The sequence below is a fragment of the Geotrypetes seraphini genome, chromosome 4 (assembly GCF_902459505.1).
Source record: "Geotrypetes seraphini chromosome 4, aGeoSer1.1, whole genome shotgun sequence".
Lineage (NCBI taxonomy): Eukaryota > Metazoa > Chordata > Amphibia > Gymnophiona > Dermophiidae > Geotrypetes > Geotrypetes seraphini.
Genome location: NC_047087.1, coordinates 285,282,537 through 285,308,489, shown reverse-complemented (window position 1 = coordinate 285,308,489; position 25,953 = coordinate 285,282,537). Strand labels below are relative to the sequence as shown.

At 40.9% G+C, this 25,953-nt stretch overlaps 1 protein-coding gene across 3 annotated transcripts in view; it reads right to left on the bottom strand.

The window, feature by feature from the left end:
• The window catches only part of SLIT1 (slit guidance ligand 1), a 606,757-nt gene that overhangs the window by 236,610 nt on the left and 344,194 nt on the right, over nucleotides 1–25,953 (bottom strand). Inside the window, exon 1 of one of the 3 annotated variants that reach the window (XM_033941252.1) lies at nucleotides 25,883–25,926. The exons of 1 other annotated variant lie outside the window; for it this stretch is intronic. In XM_033941252.1, the coding sequence (XP_033797143.1) occupies nucleotides 25,883–25,911 (29 nt within the window). In that variant the 5' untranslated portion in view covers nucleotides 25,912–25,926. Of the gene's footprint in view, nucleotides 1–21,086; nucleotides 21,104–25,882; nucleotides 25,927–25,953 lie in introns of those variants that run through there. One more of the 3 variants, XM_033941253.1, reaches the window with a different exon arrangement.

Sequence of the window (25,953 nt, the reverse complement as noted above, 5' to 3'; positions counted from 1 at the left end):
GGGACAGACCTTCGGGTGGGAGGTAAAGTCCTTCGGGGGGTGCAGGTCTTCAGGGGTGGGGTGTAGCCCTTCTGAGGGGGGACAGACCTTCGGGGAGGGGGGTCCTGGTGTAAAAGTACACAGAGGGAGAGAGGGAAGGGGGGGTTCAAAGATACGTGCATATGCCAGACTTTGGGGGTTAGAAATAATGGGTCTAAAAACAGAGGAGTGGGAGAGAGATGGTGCATAATGGGATTTAGGGAGGGAAGGAACAGAAAGGGAGAGAACTTGGAAACAGGGGATGGTGTGGAGGGGGGATAGAGATACTGGATAGGAGGATAGTTGGGAACAGAAAGGGAGAGATGGTGGATCCTGGGGTGGTGGGGAGTTGAGAAAAGGTGAATCTGTGGATGGAGACAAAAAAAAGGAAAGATGCCAGATCTCCGGGAGAGGGAAGGGAAACGGAAGGGGAGAACAGAGATGGCAGACGGATGGTTAGCACGGAGAAAGGAGACCCTGGCAAGCAAGACAACAAGAGCCTGGGACCAACAAGATTTGAATATTGATCAGAGAACAAAAGGTAGAAAAAATAATTTTATTTTCTGTTTTGTGATTACAATATGTTAGATTTGAAAAGTGTACATGAGACAGCTTGAAATGGGAACTTTTCTATTTTTGTGAATGGCAAGGCTGAGTTCAGTTAAAATATATGCTTTATAAGAAAATATAATAATGTGTTTTATAAAGTTTATAAGCATTGCTGGCATACTCGGTGAGGTGTTCCTAGTGTTGGTGGTGGTGGTAGCATGTCAGTGTGTTGAGAGGAAGAGGTAGTCTGGGAAATTCTGCTGAGCAAACTCTGGGCCCATTTCCACCCCCAGTTAGTCCACTCCACTCAACTGGTTCACACACTGAGTGGGTCTTTGGGTGTTATTTCTGGGTAGTTGTTTTAGAATCTCTTCCAGTGGTTTGTCAGTATCTCCTTCTGGTCCAAGGAAGGAAACTTTGTCAACCTTAGCATTGACCTTCAGAATATGTTTGTAACAGCGCTGCTTGTGTGGCATTAGGCTATGTAGTGATCGAAAGAAAAAAACAGACCTTTGCACATTTTTGCACTATATGGTGGGTGTATGAGGAGATTCATTTCCTGCACAGTTAAGTCCATGTGAAGTTACCTTGTGCTGTATTTGACATCTAGCAAGGTCTCTGGAAGGAAAGATCTAAGCTTAAAAATGAAGTGGCCAGAAGTTATGTTAAAAGTAGATAGCGTAGCTGGTTTTAAGAAAGGTTTGGACAAATTCCTGGAGGAAAAGTCCATTGTCTGTTATTAAGACATGGGGGAAGCGTCTGCTTGCCCTGGATTGGTGCACTCAGCAGCAACAAATACTAGTTTTGGCTGGCTCTTTCCCCGCATTTCTCCTCTCTTCCCACGATTTAATATCCAGTTCAGGCAGTAAGTAAATGCATCGGCAGGGGGGGTCTGGTAAGTCTTGGGGGCTGGGGATGGAAGGTGAGAATCAGTTCTGTAGGCTATCAGAAATTTGCTTAATTATCTACTCACACAGAAAAGCAGTAAAGTCAATAGGTTCTCTGAGTGGGAACAACCTGTTTGATCTTGCACTCTTGTGATTGACCAATTGTTTATCACTGTTTAATTTATCACATTGATTAATTTGAGCACACCTGAGGTGTCCTATGATGGTGTGCACTGCAGGCAGAGGAGCCTTATTGTGTAAAGCACTGGAGAATTCTCTCCTCTCGCTTACCTCTCACGCTGAGGACACCCTGCTTCAGTATAATCATTTATATGATTTATCTTATAAACATTATTACGTGGTCTTTTCCTCAAGTGCTGAGACATCAGGTTGTTCCCACTTGGAGAACCTATTGACTTTTACTGCTTTTCTGTGTGGCTTTAACATTTTTGCTATTCAGTATACCTAAACTATTATTCAGTAGAAAAAATATGGTTTGTTCAATCAAATCCTGTGTGGACATTGGACTTCTATGAGTGAATGTTCTGCTTGATTGAACAAACTAAATTTTTTCTACTGAATAATAGTCTAGGTACAATGAAAGTAAATAGCAAAAATGTTTGAGTAGATAATTAAGGAAATCTTTTTCATATTGCTTGCTTATGGACTGGGAAAAAAGACTGTTCAAGCAAATGTCTCCAGAACTGCTTTAATGGAAAAATGTGATTTTTTTTTTTTTAAGTACTTTGTGAAATTTATTGTTGTTGTGAAATTTATTGTTATACTTTGTTTAAACTTAAAAAGCGGTGTCATTAACAGTGAATCTAATCGAAAAATCGATTCAACAGGGTGAATCGAATCGAATGAAATATTTTTCTCTGAATCGGGCAGCACTATTGGCTACCATGAGAATGGGCTACTGGGCATGATGGACCATTGGTGTGACCCAGTTAGGCTATTCTTATGTTATGTTCTCATCTGTAGGGGCCTTTGTTTTCACTTCTTATTTTAATGTATTTTTTTCCTGGGAACTTATCAGTGTTTTTTTTATAATGGGAACAAAAATGGAAGAGAATTAATGTGTGTGGAATGGGGGGGTAACTAATTTCTTCAGCTAAATAATTCAATCCACTTCAAACAGACATAGGAGAACTCACGCACCATTCACACACCCTCCAACCAAAAACGTCAAAAGAAAAAAACTGTTCGACAACCTCCTAGCCATTCGAGCTGCAACACTTGACCCCCAACTCTACAACCTATTGACCTCGACCACAAACTACAAAACCTTAAAAAAAGAAATAAAAACCCTTCTATTCAAAAAAACACATAAAACCAAACTAACATAATCAGAACTGTCCCAAGCATCACCTGCAACTACTCCATATGTACTTCTGATGTCATGACAATTCCGACATAATTTATGTTATGTTATGTTTGGAATAATGGTTACATAAATGAGGTTCAATAAAAGAAAATTTTCACTGCCTGTTTCTATTCTGACCATTTATTCCATTTCATGGTTATTGCAAAAAAAAAAAAAAAAAAAATTTTTCCATGAGGGGGGGGGGGGGTGTCAAAAAATGATGGGCCCCGGGTGCCACATACCCTAGGTACGCCACTGGTCCAGAGGAGTCTCAGGAATGGTGTGTTTGGTCCTTCAGGAAAGCTAAGAGCATACGCTTTATTTGCAATACCAACAGACGTCCTCCACGACTCAGACAAGGGCAGTAGACTTTGAGGAGACTGTTGGCTGCCCTTTTGCCCTGGGGCACCGAACCATGACTGGGAGAATTTACAGAAGGGTACTAATAACATGTTTGTGCTCAAAGAGAATAGGCTGGGGTAGGGTTACCATATGGCTCTAGAAAAAGGAGGACGGATTGAGACATCCGGGTTTTACTTCCATTGACGGCAACCTGCTCAACATACTTCCGTTGCTTTCGACGGAAGTAAAACCCGGATGTCTCAATCCGTCCTCTTTTTTTCTGGAGCCATATGGTAACCCTAGGCTGGGAAAACCAGAGGACATTGGAATTCGAATCCGGGAAAGGGAACCCCTGCTTGAATTTCCCGGGTAACCTGCTTTAACACAAAATAATGAATGGGGAACCTGCCTGGTGCTACAGTTTCAAATGCTGTGTTCCTTGCCATATTTGTGACCTGGACTGGCCACTGCTGGAAACAAACAAACAAAAAAAAAAGACATCCCCGAAAATAAGACACTATCTCAGGGATCTCAAAGTCCCTCCTTGAGGGCCGCAATCCAGTCGGGTTTTCAGGATTTCCCCAATGAATACGCATTGAAAGCAGTGCATGCACATAGATCTCATGCATATTCATTGGGGAAATCCTGAAAACCCGACTGGATTGCAGCCCTCAAAGAGGGATTTTGAGACCCCTGTACTATCTTATATTAATTTTGGGTCCAAAAAACACACTAGGGCTTATTTTCGGGGAAACATGGCACTAGAAAGCCTGAGGGACACGGGGCTGGGTTGCTCCCCTCCTCCTCTCCATGCGCGCCTGAGAACATTTCTCACATCACCCGCCCCTCTGCCCAGCAGCCTAATGCCGTGTTCACACTTTACAATAAATAAGTGGGTTTTGGGTTGCAGTTTGGGTACTCGGTCTCTAAAAGGTTCGCCATCAATGTTATAGACCTTTTATGGCTAGAGTCGGACCCAGAATGGCAATATTTATAGACTTATGATTTAAGCAAGCCTTACTACACTGTATCACAAACTGTGTGCCACACGAGACTTTAGGTGTGCCGAGGAGAGGCGCCGGCTGACTGCTTAGAGCAGGGGTGTCGAAGTCCCTCCTCAAGGGCCGCAATCCAGTCGGGTTTTCAGAATTTCCCCAATGAATATACATGCAATCTATTAGCATACAATGAAAGCGGTGCATGCATATCGCTCTCATGCATATTCATTGGGGAAATCCTGAAAACCCGACTGGATTGCGGCCCTCGAGGAGGGACTTTGACACCCCTGGACTAGAGGATATGCCTCTCCTCCTCCCTGACGTCTCTCCTCCTCTCTGCGCCTCTTCTTTATCAGCACCCCCCACTGGCGGCTCAGGGCCCTGTCTGGAGGGCCTGCGTGCATGCGATGACATCAATGCGATGACATCTCGTATCGCGGCAACATCCGCGCACTTCTGGGTGCCCTTAAGCCCTGGCCGCCAGTTTGATGTGCTGCGGCTTGTAAAGTTTGCAAGACACTGCCTTAGTGCATTCTGGACACCTCCCCTCCCCAAATGGTAGTTCTAAGGTCAAATCAAAGTATAGAGTATTTCTGCTGAGAGCAAAAGTTAAATGACTTTTAAGCTTAAAGAAAAGCCTGCAAATGGAGTAACCTCCATGGTGCAATAGTTAAAACCCTATTCACATTATTGAGCTGACTAGATGGGCCATGCTGGTTTTTATCTGCTGTCATTTACCATATTATGTCACTTTCACTTGACATAATTAGCTGTCTGTCCATGCAAACCTTATGCACTCCATAGCATGCATAAATTCCTTAGAACCTCCACATAGCTGAACTTGACTCTCTCCAGGGCTTCCATTAGTTTCCATGTAAAGAGGTTGGTTTGTGTTTTTTAAAGGGAGGAGGGATTGCTTTAAAAAAACAACAACCCAAATTTATTAAAAAAAAACTAATGTAATCACATTCCTGAAAAGAGACAGAGATTTTAGCAAGCCTTACTACGCTGAGAGATTGGAGAAACTGGGTCTCTTTTCCCTGGAGAAGAGACTTAGAGGGGATATGATAGAGACTTACAAGATCATGAAGGACAAAGAGAGAGTAGAGAGGGACAGATTCTTCAAACTTTCGAATAATAAAAGAACAAGAGGGCATTCGGAAAAGTTGAAATGGGACAGATTCAAAACGAATGCTAGGAAGTTCTTCTTTACCCAACGTGTGGTGGACACCTGGAATGCGCTTCCAGAGGAAGTAATAGGGCAGAGTACGGTTCTGGGGTTCAAGAAAGGATTGGACAATTTCCTGCTGGAAAAGGGGATAGAGGGGTATAGATAGAGGATTACTGCACAGGTCCTGGACCTGTTGGGCTGCCGCGTGAGCGGACTGCTGGGCACGATGGACCTCAGGTCTGACCCAGCAGAGGCATTGCTTATGTTCTTAGAGAGGCACAACTTACCATGCAATATCAAAGAAAAGAAAAAAAAAATGCAACCAAAAAGTTGCAAACATAGAGGGAAAATAAAAACATATTACAATAAAAATCTTTACATAAAACCTAAGAATTAATAGTAACACATATAAACTTTCACCAAACCATTACTGCAAAACAAACAAAACCAGATTCATACACTAAAATGCCACACAAAAATGCTTAAACCCAGGACCTTGTGTGAACTGTTTCAGAAAGAACTATATTAAATTTGAATACCAATAAAATTGTTAAATGGTTTTATCTCTCTGTTGTACTTTCCTCAATAACTCCATTTCCAGGCAAGCTCCTATTCGTCTGACTTCCAAAGGTAAAAGAACTGCCTATGGATACATGATTTAAAACAAAAATAAAACTATTTTAGGAATGTTAATGCAAAGGGTATTCCGGGCAGGGGGGGCGGGGGGGGAAGAAATGTTTCAGCAGCTGCATGGTCATGTGCTGATCAGGTCAAATGGATAAAGAGAAGCTCTTAGGTAGTGCTTTACAGTTAAGAAAGCAAACTTCTATGAACATAACAACATACAGTAGACTCTCTGTTAACCGGAACTCAATTAACCAGAACTCTCAAGCAACCAGAAAAAAACAAATCTAAGAAATACTGCAATACTTTAAATAAAAATGAAAATAAAATCAATTTTGGTGGAGATTTAAGTGTAAACTTGTCACACACACTTGAGTATGCCCACGCTTTGCCTACCGAATGTCTGGTAGTTTGTCTTGAACAGTTTATGGTATGGCATAGTATGGGGTATAGTATGTTAGCAACCAGAAGCTACATTTATCCCCATGGGTGCCAGTTAACTGAGAGTCTACTGTACATACTAAGTCAGACTAAGGGCCATCAAGCCTATCATCCTGTCTCCAGTACAAGTCACAGGTACTCAGCAGACCCAAAAAGTAGTTCTGTTTCTCATTGCTCATTTCCAGGGATGAAGAGTGGCTCTCTCAAGTCTATCAAGTTCCACTAGGAACTTGATCACTTGAACCCTCCTATATTGGGTAGGGTTGCATATTGGTTTTATTAGAGGACTGTCCGGGTTCCCAGATAGATTTCCAAAACTCGGCAGTTTGTCCGGACTTTGGAAGGCTCCGTGTTTGTGGCCACATCTGAACCACACCATTAAAAACCAATTTTTTTTAAAAAAAAGTAGGCGCCACGTGATGCCTACAAAACACGGTGCTGGAATCGCATCTATGCAGATGCCTAGTGGTACCGAACGCCAAAAGAGGCGCGGTTATGAGCGGGGTCAAATTTCAGCACCGCTAAGCAAAATATGTGTCCTTTCATAACTTTATTGTAGTTCCTTCCCCCTTTCCATATATAACCTGTATGGTTTGTCCTTAGTTTGTAGATATCTGTGTGTTAAACTATTGTACCCCTTATTTTTATTAATATTGTACTTTCGCCTAGAATTTTTGGTAGACGTGTAATCAAATTTTAAATAAACTATGAAACTATCCTCCTCTTAGTAAAAGAGGGTCTATGTTCTATGTTGAAGCTAGGTGCCAGAAATATGGGCCTTTAAAACCCTGGCCTACATGTCCAGCGCCTACCATCGACACAGGCCCCGATTCTGAAAATGGTACCGTAATCTGAGTGACACGTTGACCGGCGCCATTTTTTTCAGGCGCCTGCCAATTACGGCACTGTTTTTAGAATCTGGGCCTAAATACCTCCAAAGCATCAATGCACAGGAGGCAAGTCTCTTTCAACTGAATGGAAACTCTGAAATGAGGGGGTATAGAACAAAGATAAAATGGGATAGCCGTAGGAGTGGAAATAAAGGTGGCAAAGCGGTGCCCGGCACAGGTGGTGGAGATGAAAGACTGTATCTTAGCAGGTACAGATAGGCAGACTGGATAGGCCATATGATCTTTATCTGTCATCATTTCCCCTGTTTCTATCATCTACTACTATCAAGTCTAGAAGTTTCCCAAGTCTCGGTTAATTTATGTGAAGAGCAATGGATCTGTAATGTAGAATTTAACAGGGAACTCCTCTGGTAGCTATAGTGGACCAATTTATTTCCAAAGGAGGAATTTACAGGAGTAATAGGAGAAGGTAAAAGAAGAAACAAAACAAAAAAAATAAACCCTTATGCCCTCTCTTGCCCTGCCTTAGTCCACACTGATTTCTCCTTGTGAGATGAAGGTGATCCCTGGTTGCTCCAGCCCTGCTGCTTTTCGTCTTGCAAATGGCGATGGAAGATTACATTACAATACATTAGTGACTTTTATTCCACCATTACCTTGCGGTTCAAGGCAGATTACATAAGGGGTTATCTGGACATTTCCAGAAGAGTTACATAGTTGAGCGGGCTACTTCGGGGGATTGAGATGCTTCCTGCGGAGTTAGTATGTCTTGATGGATTTCTTGAATAGCAAACTTTTTATTTCTTTTCTGAAAGTTTTGTAGTCTAGTGTCGTGATCAGTAGATTGGAGAGTTGGTGGTCAAGTTTCGCTGCCTGCGTGGCCAGTAGACCATCGTACATTTTTTTTGCGTTTGAGGCTGCAACTTTTCACATTTGGCTTTGGGCTGCTGGCATCACTTCCAACAGGTATGGCTGAAGGGCTGGAATGACGATGGTAGTTGGGGGCAAGGAAGGAGATTTGTGGATTTGGTTCGTTTTGCTACAACGGTTGGCATCATTTACAAATAAAATTATGAAAAGCAAACATAATTTTGTTTGGTTTCATTCTGTTTTGGAATGTGAATTAAAACAAAATGGAAAATTTTGTTCAAATTTCCCGATTTGTTTTATGTTTAAATCTGTTTTTATTGAGTTTTCAAATAACCAACAAAAATAAACACTCGCACAGTAAAGTGCAAACACAAGATGAAGAGAAAAACCCACCCCCCACCCTCCTTCCACCCTCCACCCTCCACTCTCCCTGGGAACAGCTACTCCAAAGACCAAACAAGTTGAGCAAGTCAATTCAATAATCTGCTTCTAGCAGTAGGTGTCAGAGTAGAACAAAATGGCAACCAACATCGAAGAAATAATGTGCCCTGTTTCGAGTCCATGTTAGAAACAGCCTGACGCTCATACCCCGCCAGATGAATCATTTAGGTCCGCCAATGTGACACTGTGGGAGTATGCAGAATCAGCCAGCACTGAAGGATAGTCTTGAGTCCCATAAAAATAGCTTTTTGAACAAAGGCAGCAGCGCCCGGTCGAACAGGGACCCAGGAGAGTTTCAAGGTAAAAAGAAAAGTATCTGTGGGTACCCAAGTGCAGTTCCACAAAGATTTGATCTGGAAAAAGAGACGTCTCCAGTATGCCTGGACATAACCAAAACATATGGCCCAGAGTAGCTCTGGGAGCAACAGATTTAGGGCAACTGTCTGTAGAGCTAATATGTGCTTTGTAAGCTCTGGCAGGCGCAAAATAAGCTCAGACCAGGAATTTATAATACGGTTCCCGCTCCGCTGCCACAACCAATAGTTTTGTCCCCAGCTTAACCCTCCGCTTCAGCATGGCAGCAGAAATTTGCAGCTGTAGATTCTGGGTCCACTTCATCACCAAGGTCTCATAGTTCAAATCGCCAGCCAGCTCCTGCAAAAAGCAATGATGAAAGCGCAAAGGGCTGGGCCCCTATTATCAGTCAAACAAAGGGACTCGGACAGTGTCTCTTGAATCTCTTCAGTCAAAGCCAGGCTGGGGAGAGAACGGACATCATGCTGTAGAAGCTGTCTACAATCCCGTTTTGTTTTAAACAAAACCGCATCCTACTTTCCACACCCGCTTTCATTTTCTCTGTGCTTGTCTTTTGCGTGGTCCTTATGAACTGCTCAGTAATGTCAGAGTGTGTTTTAAAAAGTGTTTGTTGGTTGGTTGGTTTTTTTTTTTTGTTTTTTTTAACAGCTCCAGGCTGTACAGATAAAGATAGCGACTATTTATTTCCCCACAAAAAGAGCAACACATTGCTGTGGCTGGCCGACAGTGGTCAGGAAGTGCCTCGTTGTCTGACAGTGGTCAGCACAAACCCTGCCCTAAAATGTTCATCAGCAGAGCCTCGGAGCGCTGTCTTATTCCTTACAGTCCTAGACTCCGCTCTTATAGCTTTTCCTAACCACTTTCTGCAATCTCTTATTTCTTTCCATTAGAAGTGTGGCTTGTTATCCACTTATATTGTTTTAGTTAAGTTAAGGACACATTCTGCAGAGCTGTGGGAACATCAGATTTTAGCTAGTATCAGATGTTCTTAAAGAGATCCATATTTATTGTGTTTATGATGCTTATATAGCAGAAGCACCAAACACATGCCCTCTGTCTCCACACACACACCAGAAAAGACCATTTTATAAAGGAAGGCATTAAAAAAGAAGAAGAACTGGAACCATTAAAGGGGAAATATTCATGTAAGTCACTTCCAGCCATGGACTGATCTAATCCTGAACATTCAATGCAGGGCGTGTACTTGCTCCTAGCACTGAATATCTGGGTATGTTCTAGACCGGGGGGGAGGGGGGGTGATGGAAAGTGTTTGGGAAAGACCCTGAATTCCACCATGGTGGGGAGAGAAATGAGCTACACTCATTGGTTAGATGGGGGGGGGGGGGAGGGAGAATGAAATGTGCTAGACATGGGGAAGGACAGTAAAATGTGCCGGATCCTGGGGTGGGAGGGTGGTTGGATAGAAAATGGGGAAAAGAGAAGGGATTTTGGATTTAGTTCACTTTTTTTCCCCCCCAATAGAAGCAACACTGGATGTTCACGGGTCTACTATAGAATTTACCAGAGAATTGCTTCAAGAATTTGCATGGATCACCTTCTCAGGGATCTCACAACAAAATTTTCAATAGCTATATGCATACCATTTTCTAGTATAGATTACTTTTACTTTTTGTAAATGTATTTGTCTCTTAATTTTAGAGTTTATAGACTCATGAAGCAGGCAACATCACACTTTATTGATGAAGCAGGTGAAATGTCCTTTGGTGCAAAGTCTGATGTGCCATCTATTTCTCCATGGCCTCATTTCGATACGATATTTAAATGTGTTAGCTTTATTGTTAACAAGTACAAGTTTCTTTGCTTATTGTGAAAACCACAAGCAAAAGAAGTGCTAGCCTTTAAGAATTCGCCATCTAATCTGAAGATGTATGTCGAACAAATTCAACTGAATCAGACGAAAGTATGAGAAACTGATTGCATTATGCAAGAGAAAGAGTGAATTTGAAGATTCTCCAAGAACAAATAAAGTACAACATATGCTACTCAATATGTCATTTTCAAGTTCAAGCACTTGAGCAATAAGAACATAAGAATCGCCTTACTGGGTCAGACCAACGGTCCATCAAGCCTAGTAGCCCGTTCTCACGGTGGCCAATCCAGGTCACTAGTACCTGGCCAAAAAATGCAAGCTACTCTGGATAACCTAATCCTCGACTTCATTATTCATGATATGCAGCCTTTCAGTATTACAGAATAATCAGCATTTCGAGATTTGATTATGGGCATCCTTCCTAATTGGACACTGTACCAAGGATTGATGAATATTTTCAAGAAATGAAGATGAACTTGATTCAGGAATTGGAAAATCAACAATTCGTTGCTACTACAGGGGAATGTTAGTCTGCTCATCACAGATCCTTCCTTAGAGTGAGAGTCCACTGGATAGATCAGATGACCATGCAAAGATCTGTAGCTTTGGCATGTCCTCACCTAAAAGGATTCCAAGCATATGATGTTACTGCAGCTGCTCTAGAATCAATCCATTCTAAACTACACCTCCAGGATAAAATTATCAAAACAACTGGATGATGAGCTTTCTCAAATGAAAGAAAACTCCAGAAGGAGAGGCATAGGATGAAGTTAAGATAGGATAGGCTCAGCAGTAATCTAAGGAAATACTTCTTTACAGAAAAGGTGGTAGATGCATAGACTAGTCTCCCAGTAGAGGTGGTGGAGACAAAGACTGTGCTTGAATTCAAGAAAGCATGGTACAGGCACATGGGATCTCTTAGGGAGAGGAGGAAATAAGAGGATGCTGCGGACAAACAAACCGGATGGGCCATTTGGCCTTTATTTGTTGTCAGGTTTCTATGTTTGTATAACCATACAGCTCTATGACATCACAATGCAGGTATAAAGAGCCTTAGCCTATAGGAAGAGGAGATGCAAATGTTAAGAGCCTTAGCTAAAAGGGAGAGGAAGAGATAGTGGATGCTGCGGACAAGCAGACTGGATGGTCCATTTTTCTTTTTTATAAAACATGCCGTTATAAAAAATTATTGGATAGGACCTTGGCATTCCAGGCAGGAGTAATGAATTCATGTTTGAATGCTCTTATCTCTCCATCCCTCACCTATTATCAATTCCGGAAAGATCTTAAAACTTACCTATTCAAAAACATATGAAATACAAAATTGATTTTATTTTTTAAATTTATTAAGGTATTAAGCTTCCAATCAATTTATGATTATTTGTACAATCAACTGTATTGTGTAATTTCTATTTACTATATTGTAATTAATAGTACTGTGTAATCATTATCTTCTACAAGTTTTACAAGGTTGTATCTTTTGCCTAGTGCTTTTATTTGGAATTGTGTTTTCTTCTATTTTAATAATTGTTTTATGACTTTGTATTTCTGTTCCCTAGTGTACCATCATTGTGTAAACTGTCATGAACTGATGGTTTGGCGGTATATAAAAATAAATTATTATTATTATACACAACATGCTGATTAAATGATGTCAAATGATGATAATGAAGATGCGATGGAATTTCAAAACTTACATGATATCTTATCATCAGCTGGTGATTTTCATTTGCTGCAAAACCAATGTTGTTTGCCCCTCCTTAAATCTGGTCGCTACATGTGATGCTACAGAAGCAGAATTTGATTCAGCTTACAATTACTGTATTGTAATGTAATGTAATTTATTTCTTATATACCGCTAAATCCGTTAGGTTCGAAGTGGTTTACAGAGAAATATACATTAAAGGATACAATAAAAATAAGAATAAATAAAGAATAGGTACTTGGAATTCCCTTATTGTCCCGAAGGCTCACAATCTAACTAGAGTACCTAGAAGACAGTTACTGAGCAGTAGGAATAAAAATAAAGACAGAGATAATGAACAAGATATGAAACATCCTAACAAGAGTACACTGATCTCTCTAAGGCCATAATTCTTTTTAAAGTAAAGTATACATCTCAGTAATAATTAAATGGGTAAACTAAATAAAATAAAATTAGATTTGTTTGAATTAAAACTGGACATGGAAAATTTTAAAGAAAAATATGTGGACATAATAAATGTGAAAAAGAATGAATAACAAGGGAATATGAGTGGAAAAACAAAACCGTTGAGCAATGGAATTCTGAAGAAAAATTTAAAATAAAGATACAAAACAAATAAATATTGCTCTAGTTTTCACAAATGTCAAGCTTTATGGAACAGACAGACTCGAAGTGTGATGTCTGCTGTGGTTACTAAACAAATATTAAATACCAACATTCATTTAACATCAAACATCATTCAGTACTACACAAGTTTGCCACTTTGGTGGACACTTTGATGCTGTATTATATTTGCAAGAAAAAAAACAGGGGAAAAAAACAACACCACAGACACAAATATGCAACAACCAGAGTGGAATTGTCCAAAAAAGAATGATGTGCACCAAAAAAGTCTCCTTCAATCCGTCTGGCGAAATGACGATCTTTATTGTTCAAACGTCAAATTGACTCGACATGCGCATGTTTCGGCCAACAGCCCTGCCTCAGGGGTCTTAAAAGTCACAAATGATGATATACGAGGTATACTGACACTCGAATGAATCTGACCATAAATCAATCAAAGAAGAGTGTCATGCCACAAGGAAAACGAATGCTGTCTTCTGGCACAATGCATGTTGACAGCTTACCAGCTTTAATATAGGATTGAAGCTTTGAGGTTATTGAACGGGCATTTGGCTGCTCCTAACTAGACTCGCTGGAACTCTATCTACAACTCAGTGGAACGACTTAATCATCTGATCACAGAAAAAGGCACTGACAATCATGAATCCAGTCTGCAAACAGTTAAATGTTGCTGAATTTCATCGTTCAGAAATCATGTTTATCACAGGAAATGTCTCTGTAATGAAACCCTCGATACAAGCTTTGGATATTTTTCAATGTAAAACCAGAGCATTCATGGTCTACCTTGTGCCCCACTATGGCATTGCTGACAGAGAAACTACAAGCATTTGAGAAAAATAACACACTTCAGACTTGTCAGTCTTCGGTAACAGGATTGCTAAGTGGCGTACAGAAGCACTTTGAACAGCAGTTAATGGATGAGGAACGTATAGTGCAGCTGCAATATTTCCTCCAAAGTTCAAGACTGCACGGATCAAGGACCCTAGGCAGAAATTGCTAGGAATGGATTTGCCGTTGAACCAACCTCCCCCCCCCCCCAAGCCTGGAGTTCAGTCACAATTAACGCTACTGCAGACGCCATACCGGCTCAGACCCAGCTGGACGTGGATGATGATTTCTTCGCTTTCAACACTGCAGACGACGACACCACAGGTGGCAAAGCTATTTTGTCTGCCTACATGAGCGATGCAAATTCTGTTGCGAAACTTGTTTTCTCAAGGACATTTTTTTAAATATGTACTTCTTCTTCTATTAATTATGGGGGGAGGAGGGGAGAAAATGATTGTTTTTTGAATTATTTATGTATTTAAAGTGTGTTCTATGTAATGTTTATGTTTAAATTCATTGTATGGCACTGTTAACATTTGAAAATTAATAAAGATTTATTAAAAAAAAAAAAAGACATCTTTTTTTAACTAAATACTGCTTTACCTGCCAGTGCTGCATGTGAACATTTGTTTAATGTTGCTGGACAGTGGTTTAGTCAAAGAAGAGGTATCGTGACCGATCACCATTTTATGATTAAATCTTTTTATTTATGAAGTAACACGTATCATCAAATATAGCAGAAACCAGCCAATAACAAGTTCAACAATACTTTTCCATTTTCTCCCCCCCCCAACCCCATCCAACCAATCCCCTTGAATCATCAGTCAAACCATGTAGGAAATTAAACAAGATAATTTTTTGTTTTTTTTAAAACAGCGACTGTAGCAGAAGAAACGGAACTCAAGATTACAGTAATATAAAAGAACCAAGGCCTGTACTCTTATGACCCCGGCTCCAAAAGTACAAAATACAACATCAACTACCCAACCTGGAAATATAGCAAACATTCTCTCCCGCAGCCTGCCCCACCCCCTCCTTTCCCTCTCCCTTAAGATCTACTAGACCCGGGTATCACATTCCTAGAGGTGGGCTGGAACTGATTCACCTACTGATGTGCCTTAACTCAACATTTGATAAGTAGGTTCAAAGTAATTACATGTCCAACTTGTTCAATAAGTTCAGCAGACATCACACTTCACGGGCAGGGGGTATAACAAATAACTTTAATAAGCTTGTTAACAAGGTAATTTTAATTTGTGATTGTCATTAAACTTTCTGTTCCATTGTACCCTCAGGGATTCTAGACAGATTACATATGATCCTTGCAATTCTTGAATCAGTGTCTCCTCTCCAATGCATAAACTCTAAACTTGAAAGACAAAACATTTACAAACATAAAATTAATATGCAATCAATTTGTTTATTTATAATCCACCTTTTATCAAAGCAGAGTACAGAACAACACACAATAAAAATGACTTACAACATAAAAAAAACATCATAAAACATAAAAATTTCACACATCATAAATCAAATCCAGAAGATCAAAATTGTTATGCAATCGTCAAGTCATCTTTTCCATAGCAGACATCATTAGGCAACAACAATTTGGTTCTGTCGTACTCCAGTTTCAGCTGGCATAACTTGCCAGAAGTTCTCAAAAATTAAAACTTACATTTCCCTCTCTCAGTAGTAAAAACAGAATCTTTAAGAGATTTAGGGCTCCTTTTACGAAAGCGCATTAGGGCCTTAACACATGGAATAGTGCATGCTAGCCGCTACCGCTCAAGATTTTTCAGCTAGCATGCGCTAATCCGGTGCGTGTGCTAAAAACGCTAACACATCTTCGTAAAAGGAGCCCTTAGTTATTCTTTTGCTTTTAAATTAACCAAATTCTGGAATGCTTTACCGCTTACATTAAGAAGTTTAGGTTCTTTTGCTTTATTCCGGAAAGTTCTGAAAACTTGTTTGTTTGCTAAACATTTTGGAAATTAACTATTTCAGTCTACTTTTTCTTGTCAAATTTATGTATTATGTTTTACATTATTGTAAATCGAGTCGAGCTCCTCTTGGTTGATGACTCGGTCTATAAAACTAAGTTTTAGTTTAATTTAGTGGTTAGTGGTTTAGTAGTTTAGTGGTTAGTGGTTTGAACACACTTAACCTTCGCTGTTGACTAATATAAGATGGAAGCTTATTCCACTCTTCTGGTCCTGAGCAGGAGAAAACCCCCTGCCCCGAGCGTCTGTAATCTGACCTCTTTCCTTGTTGGTATCGACAGATCACTCTGTGCAGACAAACGCAACTTCGATAGTGATGTATAGGGAGTTGTACATTCTACCAAATACTTAGGAGCACGGCCCTCACACTTAAGTAGGTCAGGAGTAGAAGCTTGAGGTTGTGGGTTCGAACCCACGCTGCTCCTTGTGACCCTGGGCAAGCCACCTAATCCCCTCATTGCCTCAGGTACAGTAGATAGATTGTGAGCCCGCCGGGACAGACAGGAAAAATGCTTGAGTACCTGAATAAATTCATGTAAACCGTTCTGAGCTCTCCTGGGAGAACGGTATAGAAAATTGAATGAATAAATAGTGTGGCAAGTTTCAGCCTCTGATAACCAGAGCTGATATTGTGACATCATAATGCTTCATTCCATCAGTGCCTACAAGCCAACCTCATCAGTGATGTCACAATGGCTTCATTGTTCTATACTTGGCTCACTTCTGCTACATTTTGATTTCTAGAGTGGCACAGTGGTTAAAGCTACAGCCTCAGCACCCTGAGGTTGTGGGTTCAAACCCACACTGCCCCTAGGCAAGTCACTTAATCCCCCTATTGCCCCAGGTACATTAGATAGATTGTGAGCCCACCGGGACAGACAGGGAAAAATGCTTAAGTACCTGAGCTCCACTGGGAGAACGGTACAGAAAATTGAATAAATGACCAGTGTTCTGATACTAGAATTCTGAGCTACCTGCATGTGTCTGTGGTAGATTTGATGAGGAAGCCTAAAACGTTTTGTGAAGGCAAGTGACTTGGAATGCCAGAGAGATGAGCCCACCTCCAAACCCCAGGTCCAAATGAGAAGTTTGCAGTTTTTCTGTTATCGTACCAATTTTATGGAATTCACTCCCCTTTTATCTCAGATCGGAAGTTTGCACTGGCTTTCAACTGATCTCTACAAGACTCCTAAAGAGATTACCAACTGTTCAAAATACTGCAGTTAGTGTTATATTCTCGATTCCCAAATATGAAAGGATTACACCTTACTTTGTTCAATTACACAGATTATCAATTTCTGCTGGGATAATTTATAAGCCCCGTGTATTGGGTTTTAATATTTTACATGGTCTAGCTCAGGGGTAGGGAACTCCGGTCCTCGAGAGCCGTATTCCAGTCGGGTTTTCAGGATTTCCCCAATGAATATGTGTTGAAAGCAGTGCATGCAAATAGATCTCATGCATATTCATTGGGGAAATCCTGAAAACCCGACTGGAATACGGCTCTCGAGGACTGGAGTTCCCTACCCCTGGTTCTAGCTCCTTCTTACTTGTGGATTTAGGGCTCCTTTCACTAAGGTGCATTAGGGCCTTAACACGCGGAATAGCGTGCGCTAAATCGCTGCGCATTGAGCTAGCGTTATTCTAGTGGTGTAGCGCATGATAATTTTGTGCGTGTGCTAAAAACGCCAGCGCACCTTAGTAAATGGAGCCCTTAGTTTCTTTAATGATTGGTAGACAGGGTCATATTCAATGAAATCAATTCTGTTTACAATTTCCAGCGCCTAAATCAGGGGTAGGGAACTCCGGTCCTCGAGAGCCGTATTCCAGTCGGGTTTTCAGGATTTTCCCAATGAATATGCATGTTTTTCAGCTAGCACGGGGGGTTAGCGCACGCTAAAAAGGTGCGTGCGATAAAGCCGCTAACGCGGATTCGTAAAAGGAGCCCTTAGATTTTAGGAAATTACTAAAGACTCAATTATTTAATAGGCTGATATTGTAATGTTTTTGTCTTTTTCTTTTCATTTCAACCATGTTGCATTTTATTCCTACGCTTCTTACCTGCATGGTTTGCACTTCCATTTTGATCAATTTTACTGAAATTTTTTGCTGTATTTTAGTTATTTTAGGCTCATTATGGGGTTGTTCTGATGTAGATTCATCAAGGGGAGTAATTTTTGGAAAAGCTGAGGCTTGTGGGGTTTTTGGTAAAAAGAAGTGTCTCTTATTTCAAAAGGTGTGTATAATAGGACATAAATGTATTATGCAATTTTGGTTATCAAAAGAAGCTCCTAGTTTTTGCCATTGGAGGAATCAATTTCATCGTCTATTGTTATTTGAGACTTGGGAAGTTAGGCGTCGGCTAGGAAAATTCATATCTTTATGGAAATTTGGGATCCGTATATTCAGAATCTTTCAACTAAGGCAAGAAGTTTAATTCTTAATGATTTACATTGAAGCTATGATTATTTATCTAAAATTCCAGTTCTTTACTTTTGTTATTCTTTATTTTTGTCAACTTTCATTGGGTTTGGGGGGGTTTAGTATGATTCTTTCAATAAAAAAGTTATAAACTAAATTTTGGAGGAGGATGGGGGGGAGAGGTCAATAGGAAAAGGGAAGGGGGTAGGAATTAGGGGGAGGGTATTGAGAGATGTAATGGGTATTTTGGAAATATATTTTGAAGAGATGAAAGATATTTGATGGAAATTAATATGATGAATTATAATTTAATTACTATTTTATTGTATTAAAATATTGTATATTTACTGATTTCTTCAATAAAAATGTTATAAATTAAAAAAAAAAAAAGATTTTTTATTGAAATGTATGTATTGTTTTTTCATGCTGTGAGCCGCTTAGAACCTCCCTGGTATGGCGGCATATAAATAAATAATAATAATAATAATTATTATTATTACTAAGGCATGCTAAACATTTTAGCGCACACTAAACACTAACGCATCCATAGACGATAATGGACGCATTAGCATTTAGCGTGCGCTAAAAAGGCTAACATGCCTTAGTGAAAGGACCCCTTTATTTGTCTGTAATGTTTTAGATATTGTTCCCACCCCCATTTTAAATTGTAAGCCACATAGATTTTACTTCTGTTTACATTTCTGCTCTATGAAATAAACTAAATTAAATTCTCTCAGGTGAGAGTTCTGTTGTTTGTGTGCGTTGCCACTATAAAGCATTTGGAACATTTGGAGCGGAGGCGGCACTTTTTCTAACGTTGCTGCTTATCCATATTTGCCAGTTTACCCATCTACATTACATTACATTAGAGATTTCTATTCCGCCATTACCTTGCAGTTCAAGGCGGATTACAAAAGAAATAAAAAACGGAGGGTTACGATGGAAGAACATTTGTCCTTTCTGGAGAGGTAAAGAGTAGGATATGTAGTTTCTGTGTGGCGGGAAGAGGGAGGGGGGAAGGACGGTAAGTTTGAAGTTAGGGCTGTTTCAGGAATTTCTTGAAGAGTGTAGTTTTTATTTCTTTTCCGAACGTCTTGTAGTCTGGTGTCGTTATCAGTAGATTGGAGATTTGGTTATCTAGTTTAGCTGCTTGAGTGGCCACTTTCTTTATGTGGATCTTTGTGAGCGATATCGCCAAAGGTTTAGAAGATTTTTTGTGAATGACACAAAGATCTGCAACAGAGGCTGGACAAAACGAGTCGTGATCTGAAACAGCTGGAAGACCCACCTCATCCTCCCTACGGCCCTCTTCTCTACCTAGCCACCATCCCAATTCAAGATTTGAGACCAACTTATACTCTCTCTCCACCTGGTATCCCATGTATTGACTAAATGTATCTTTATTGTAAACCGCTTTGAACTTCACGGTAAAGCGGTATATAAGAAATAAAAATAAATAAATAGTTGGTAATAAATGTAGGGCAGGGGCGTCAAAGTCCCTCCTCGAAGGCCGCGATCCAGTCGGGTTTTCAGGATTTTCCCAATGAATATGCATGAGATCTATTCGCATGCACTGCTAACAGATCACATGGTATGCTAACAGATCTCATGCCTATTCGTGGGGAAAATCCTGAAAACCCGACTGGATCGCGGCCCTCGAGGAGGGATTTTGACACCCCTGATGTAGAATGATGCATTTTAGATATAGAAATCCAAAACAGTTTGCAAAAGGAGAGGGATGAGGCCAGGAATGTGAAGGAGGTAGATGCTAAAGGGTGGGGATACAAGATAGGGGCTAGGGCAGGGGTGGGCAACTCTGGTCCTCGAGGGCTGGAATCCAGTCAGATTTTCAGGATTTCCCCAATGAATATGCATACACTAAACAATTTCAGGACTTATCATATCAATTCAATAGCTCTACTATACTAGAATATATTTTATAAACACAAAGAGCTATATTTGCTACAAATTTATAAACTAAAATTCCCACACATTCATATGACATATGAATGTGACAACTTATTCTAGAATGTGACAACTTATTCTAGAATTTTTATTTTTCCCTTCCTTTCGTCCTTCCCCTCTTTGTTTATTCACTCTAGAGTCTAATAGAAATTGTAACTTTTCCCCCCCAACCTTCCTACATCATGTTTGTCCTTAATCTGAGCGTCAGGTGTTACTTGTTAGTCTTTATAACCTTGTTAGTCGTTTTAACTTTGTTTTTTTATAAAGTTGGTAGTCTTTTAACTTTGTGTTTTTATAAAGTTGTTCATCGCTTAGTAAACTGAATAAGCGATTCATCAAATGTTAATAAAAACTTGAATTAATCACTTCTTTTTATTTTATACTGTTTGTTTAAAAAAAAAATTTTCACCCCACACGTGTTAATACTTCATATCATATAAACATACACATAAATAACTTACTAAAACCGTAAGAACCTACCCAACCAACCCAATAAAAGTTCATATCAAAACTACTCTATTGCAGTACTGTCCATATACTGGCCAAAAAGTTATTGATATTGTAAAAACTTATCACTTCACGAATAGTATTCCAATAGATGTTCTTTTCATATTCCTTGTATCGCTGTTCACCAGAAACTGAGCAGAATTGCCCAACACAAATCTGTGTTTCGCCTGTTGGCGTTGTCAATGGCTACAGGCTGATCTCGGCTTCAGTAATGAATCTTAGTTCTATAATATATAACACACACTCCTTATAATCCTACTTACAACATGCCAAATTATAATCCTCATAATTAAACATCAAAATCATTCATCAAAATCACATAATGTTCCTACCTTGTTATTCATTATACAATAGATTTGTGTGCCACACACCAGTGGGAAAATTCCAGACCAGATCCTCTCACTTCACAAGCTGAACAGGAACTGACAGCATTCCAAATCTCTCAGCCTCTTTCCCATTTTATCCCTGAATTACAGCTGATACTAATTACAATAAATGCCACTCTTCTTCTGTGTTTAAATCATGGGGTTCCACTGCTTTCAATGCATATTCATTGGGGAAATCCTGAAAGCCCGACTGGATTCCGGCTTTCAAGGACCGGCGTTGCCCCTTCCAGGCTAGGGCCTGGAAGCTGACACAAGGGATGAGGATGGGAAGAGGAGGCAAATGCTAAGAGGTAGCAGGAGTGGAAGAACGATGATGGAGGCAGATGCAACGACAACTGTCCCCTAACACGCTCCTCGGTTTTAATGTGTAGATTATTTTAAATAGTCTAGAATAGTTGGCTGTTCATCAGGTATTCATGCATATGACGCATAAGCCACTATCGTCACTGGATTTTTACACCATTATCGGTGACAATCATTTTTCATTATATTATTTCTCATTACTCAGTTAAGGGCTCCTTTTACTAAGGTGCGTTAGGGCTTTAACGTGCAAAATAGCGTGCGCTACATTGCCCCGCGCCCTAGACCTTAATACCAGCATTGAGCTGGTGTTAGTTCTAGAAGCGTAGCGCGCGGTAATTTTCTGCATGCGCCTAAAACTCTAGCGCACCTTGGTAAAAGGAGCCCTAAGTTATCCATGCAACTTTGAATGCCATTTATAAAATGCCTTTTATAGATATTGTATGTAGGTACACAGATCAATGCCTACTAGAGAACCAAGAACAGACAAACCACAAGAGAGACTAAATCAGTTCAATGAACACCAGTAATATTATACACATCTTTGTCTTTAAACTGTTGCTGTATCCTACAACTGGACTATCTGAAACAGGGAAACTGAGCTACTTCAAACTAATTCTTCTTCACCGCAGCTCCCCCGTTGGGTCTAAACAAATGAGGGCTTAACTTGTTGAAATTTTGAAATCAATTTTCCAAAAGGCATCCGATTTTGCGCTCCAAGTTCTCATTGACCTCTTTAACCAAGATTTAGCCAGACGTCAGGCAAAACTGTTCAATATCAGGACCGCCAGGCTTGGCCGCACTGCGGCCCAGCGGGACACCCATGCCAGCAAACAAGCCGCCAAAAGCTTCTCGTCCTGCTTTCCGCAAGTGGAAAAGAGAGAGAGAGTCTAAGAAGGATGGTCGAGAGGCAGAGGGTCATAGGCACTCTCCTTTTCTTCCCACTAATCCTTGCTTCGCCCTCTAACCTGACTGAGCTCTGCTTGGCCCCCCTCTCCTGTTCTACTCTCTGTTGGAAGGGATTATGCTTAGACGCAGCAGGGGACTAATTGGTGCCTAGCAGCAAGGCAGAAATTTTCTTCCCAGTTCTGTTTTTCGCTACTGGCAAAACGCCAATTGAGAAAGTAATGTTTTGTTCATATAGGATGAAACAGTACCATGGAATCCAGAGCAGGATTAAATCATACATAAATTAGGCACATGCCTAGGACCGAAGTGTTGAGGCATATTTTGCCCTGGTAAGTTAGTTGTTGGTAGAAAGACTATTGTGTGGAGGGAGGGGGAGAAGAAGGTTAGATCCGCCAGTGCCCAGAGAGGTCTCTCTGTTCTCTCCACTCCCTGTGCACAGTCCTCCAATCAGCAGGGGGAGTAAGCAAGCAAAGTTTCTTTCCGGTTGCTTTCTATTTTAGTTTTCCTCAACAGTGAGAACCATAGAGGACCTCATTTGGAGTTTTAAAATGTATTTATATTATTACAGGGGGGGGGGTGTTTATGTTTATTTAAGATACTGCTCCTGCATTTTACTGACCTAAGCGGTTTCCAATGTATCAAATGAAATTAAGTACTTGAGAAAAACTACCCTATCTGTCCCGAAGGCTCACAATCTAGCTAAAGTACCTAATCAAAAAAAAAAAAAAAATAGAAAATAGAAATAATGAAAGAAGATAAAAAAATTAAAAATAAAATAAAACAAATTTAAGAGATAGAAAAGTCTCTGAAGCGGCCTGATAGCAGACAGTCATATTTTAGTGCAGGTCTAAACACAACTCCCGGCACAGCACACTTCACAGATCCGCCACTGGCAGAATTTGAAAGCATCAAAGTAGGCTCGTAAAATTAGAATTCTGCCGTGAACAGTCATTCCCGGGTGGTTTAATTAGAGAGACTAAAAATAAGGATCAATCAAAATAAAATTAGAAGAATAAAAAACCAAAATAGTAAAAGTAAAGTGAAAGCAGGATAAAAATAATAAGAGAAAATGTGGCAATCATCCAGCTGCTGTCCTTCTGATCCATTTCTTGCAGATACCCCCAGCTGTCTGTGTTGTGCTATATTTTTCCACAGGCAATGACAGTTTTTATTCCACTCCCTGAAGCAGCTAAAGGCAAGCGGTTAGATATGAAAGTGAAAAATTAGCAGAAGCAGGGGGGGGCCCAACGGCCAAAGGTCGAGGCCGAGGAGAGAAGGTAGGTTGTCTCAGGACCCATCAATCAGCTGTTTTCAACAGGACTGACACACCAGCCGCACTCCATTGCTGGTCTCCGTGGCAACACATTGGCTGTGGGCATCCGCCTTCCTCATCTCCGGTTCCTCAGCCGTAAGTGCCGGCCACTCCCCATCGCTGGTCTCCACAGCAGCACAGAAAGATGGTACCCTCGTCAGTGTGCAGGGCATTCCCGTAAGCCGCCTCCTCCGTCACTCTCAAGCCAGATGTCAATCTCCCCCATCGCTGACCTCCATCACATTGGCACACTTTCTAATACTAGCAGACGAATGAATGTAAAAAAAAGAAAAAAGAAAAACTTTGATCCTGCTGCAAAGGGTAGGAGAAAATACCCACTTCCGTTAAAGCCGTTAGGCCGTAGAACTAACGGTCGTATAGGGTGATGTGAGAAGAATAACTTAATTTTTAATCCAATAAATTCAAATCAGGTCAAAAATAAAAGCAAAAATTAAAAATGTTTGCTTGTATTTGTTTGCTTATGGCCCATGAAAGAATTAATCCTGACCAGGTGGAACCTAAAACTTTTTTTGACACGTTAAGTTTAATTTCTGTTTGTGTTCGTAAAACTGTAGTAACTAATCTGGTTTCATTTTTCAGATTTGTAGTCTCATCCTGATCATAAACTGCCTCCCATGAAAGATATATTCTAAATATCTGTATAAATTAGGGTCTTGTTATAATGGATCCTGGATGTACATATTAGGGTTACCAGATTTTGCATGAGGATGTGTGGCCCCGCCCTATTCTGCTCCCCAGCCACAGCCCCACGCAAACCTCGTCTCTTCAGGCCGAGTCTGGAGTGCATCTGTGACGAGATGATGTCGCATGCATGCTCGCATGGGTGTGACATCACCGCATCGCATCCGCGCATGCACAGGTACACCCCAGACCCGGCCCCGATCACAACAGTTTTTCAAAACCTGGACAAAGTGCCGGGTTTTGAAAAGCCATCCGGACGCATGGACAGTCCTCTAAAAACAGGACACGTCCGGGTAAATCCAAGTAAATGCGACGTCTGGTAACCCAGAGTGCTCATTTTAATATTAATGACCTAGTTGTACTACTATTTTAATATTAATGACCTCATTATACTGCATTTGCATAGTACAATCAGAGGCTGCTAGGAAGCACGGAAAAGATCACAGTGAGCCATTCCGAGAACCGTCAAGTAAAATATGTGGACGTTACACCGGCTAGGACTGGTTTAGCATCCATCATTAAATGCACGGTGAGTTTTAAGAACCTGGCCATGAGCCAAAGGTCTTTTGTTGACCTTAAGTACCGATCCTAACATATGTTACCCAAAAGGTAGGAGTCATCTAGTCTACTTACACTGACATTCCCAAGGGTCAGATTTTTAAATATAATACGACAGAAGCCTTTGCTGACACTAATGCTGACAGCAACCTGTCCTGGTCCCACAACAGTAAGAAATGAAATACCTCTCTGTTTGTCTAGTTGTCTCCAACCCATCTGATCCATCCCCCTCAACATCACCACAAATGCCTTGGTGATCTAATGGACTCCTTCCCTCCTGAGAAAACCCCTCCCTCCCCCCAAAAAAATGCATGGTAAGTATCAATACCCCAACCCTTCTCCAACTCCCCCAAGACCCCAGCCCATACCTCAAAAGAGGATGGTGCCTACTCACACCTGACTCTATTGCAACCCTCTTCAAAATGGTGAAACCCTGCCCTGTCTGATACATCCTGTGATGCACTGAGCATGACCAGTCTATCATATAATGGAATTTCTAATTTGTGTTGATGTTGGGGGCGAAGAAGCTTACAGGACCGCCAGAGAGGTTATTGTATTTCTTACTATTAGAGTATGGATCGGGCATGGCAGAGAGGCTGGTGGCTAGACAGAGGCCCTGCAGAAAGCTTTGGGGGTTATTGGCAGTATAGTGCTCCACCGAGATTCACGGGGGTTCCTGAAGAGGGCAGCGGGAGAGGGCAGCAGGTGTCAAAGCAGCTCCTGATTGGATAAGGCCCGACTTAGTGCAGGAAGAGGCGGTTGGAGCGTACCGCAAGTGATTTCCTGCACTCGCGGCGCTCCTGCTGCTCTCTCCTGCCTTTCCCGCTGCCCTCTCCTTGTCGGCGGTTCACGGTCCGAAAATACCGCGAATGACCGGGACTGCGAACCGCGAACAAACGGCGTAACACTGTATTTTCTTTTCTTTAAAGTCAACCTTCTTATCAATGCCTGAGCCAATCACCTCTCAAGCACTAACAGGAAAGATGGCATTTATTAATTAGCTGTGGATTGCTTTTGCAATTTTAATACTGC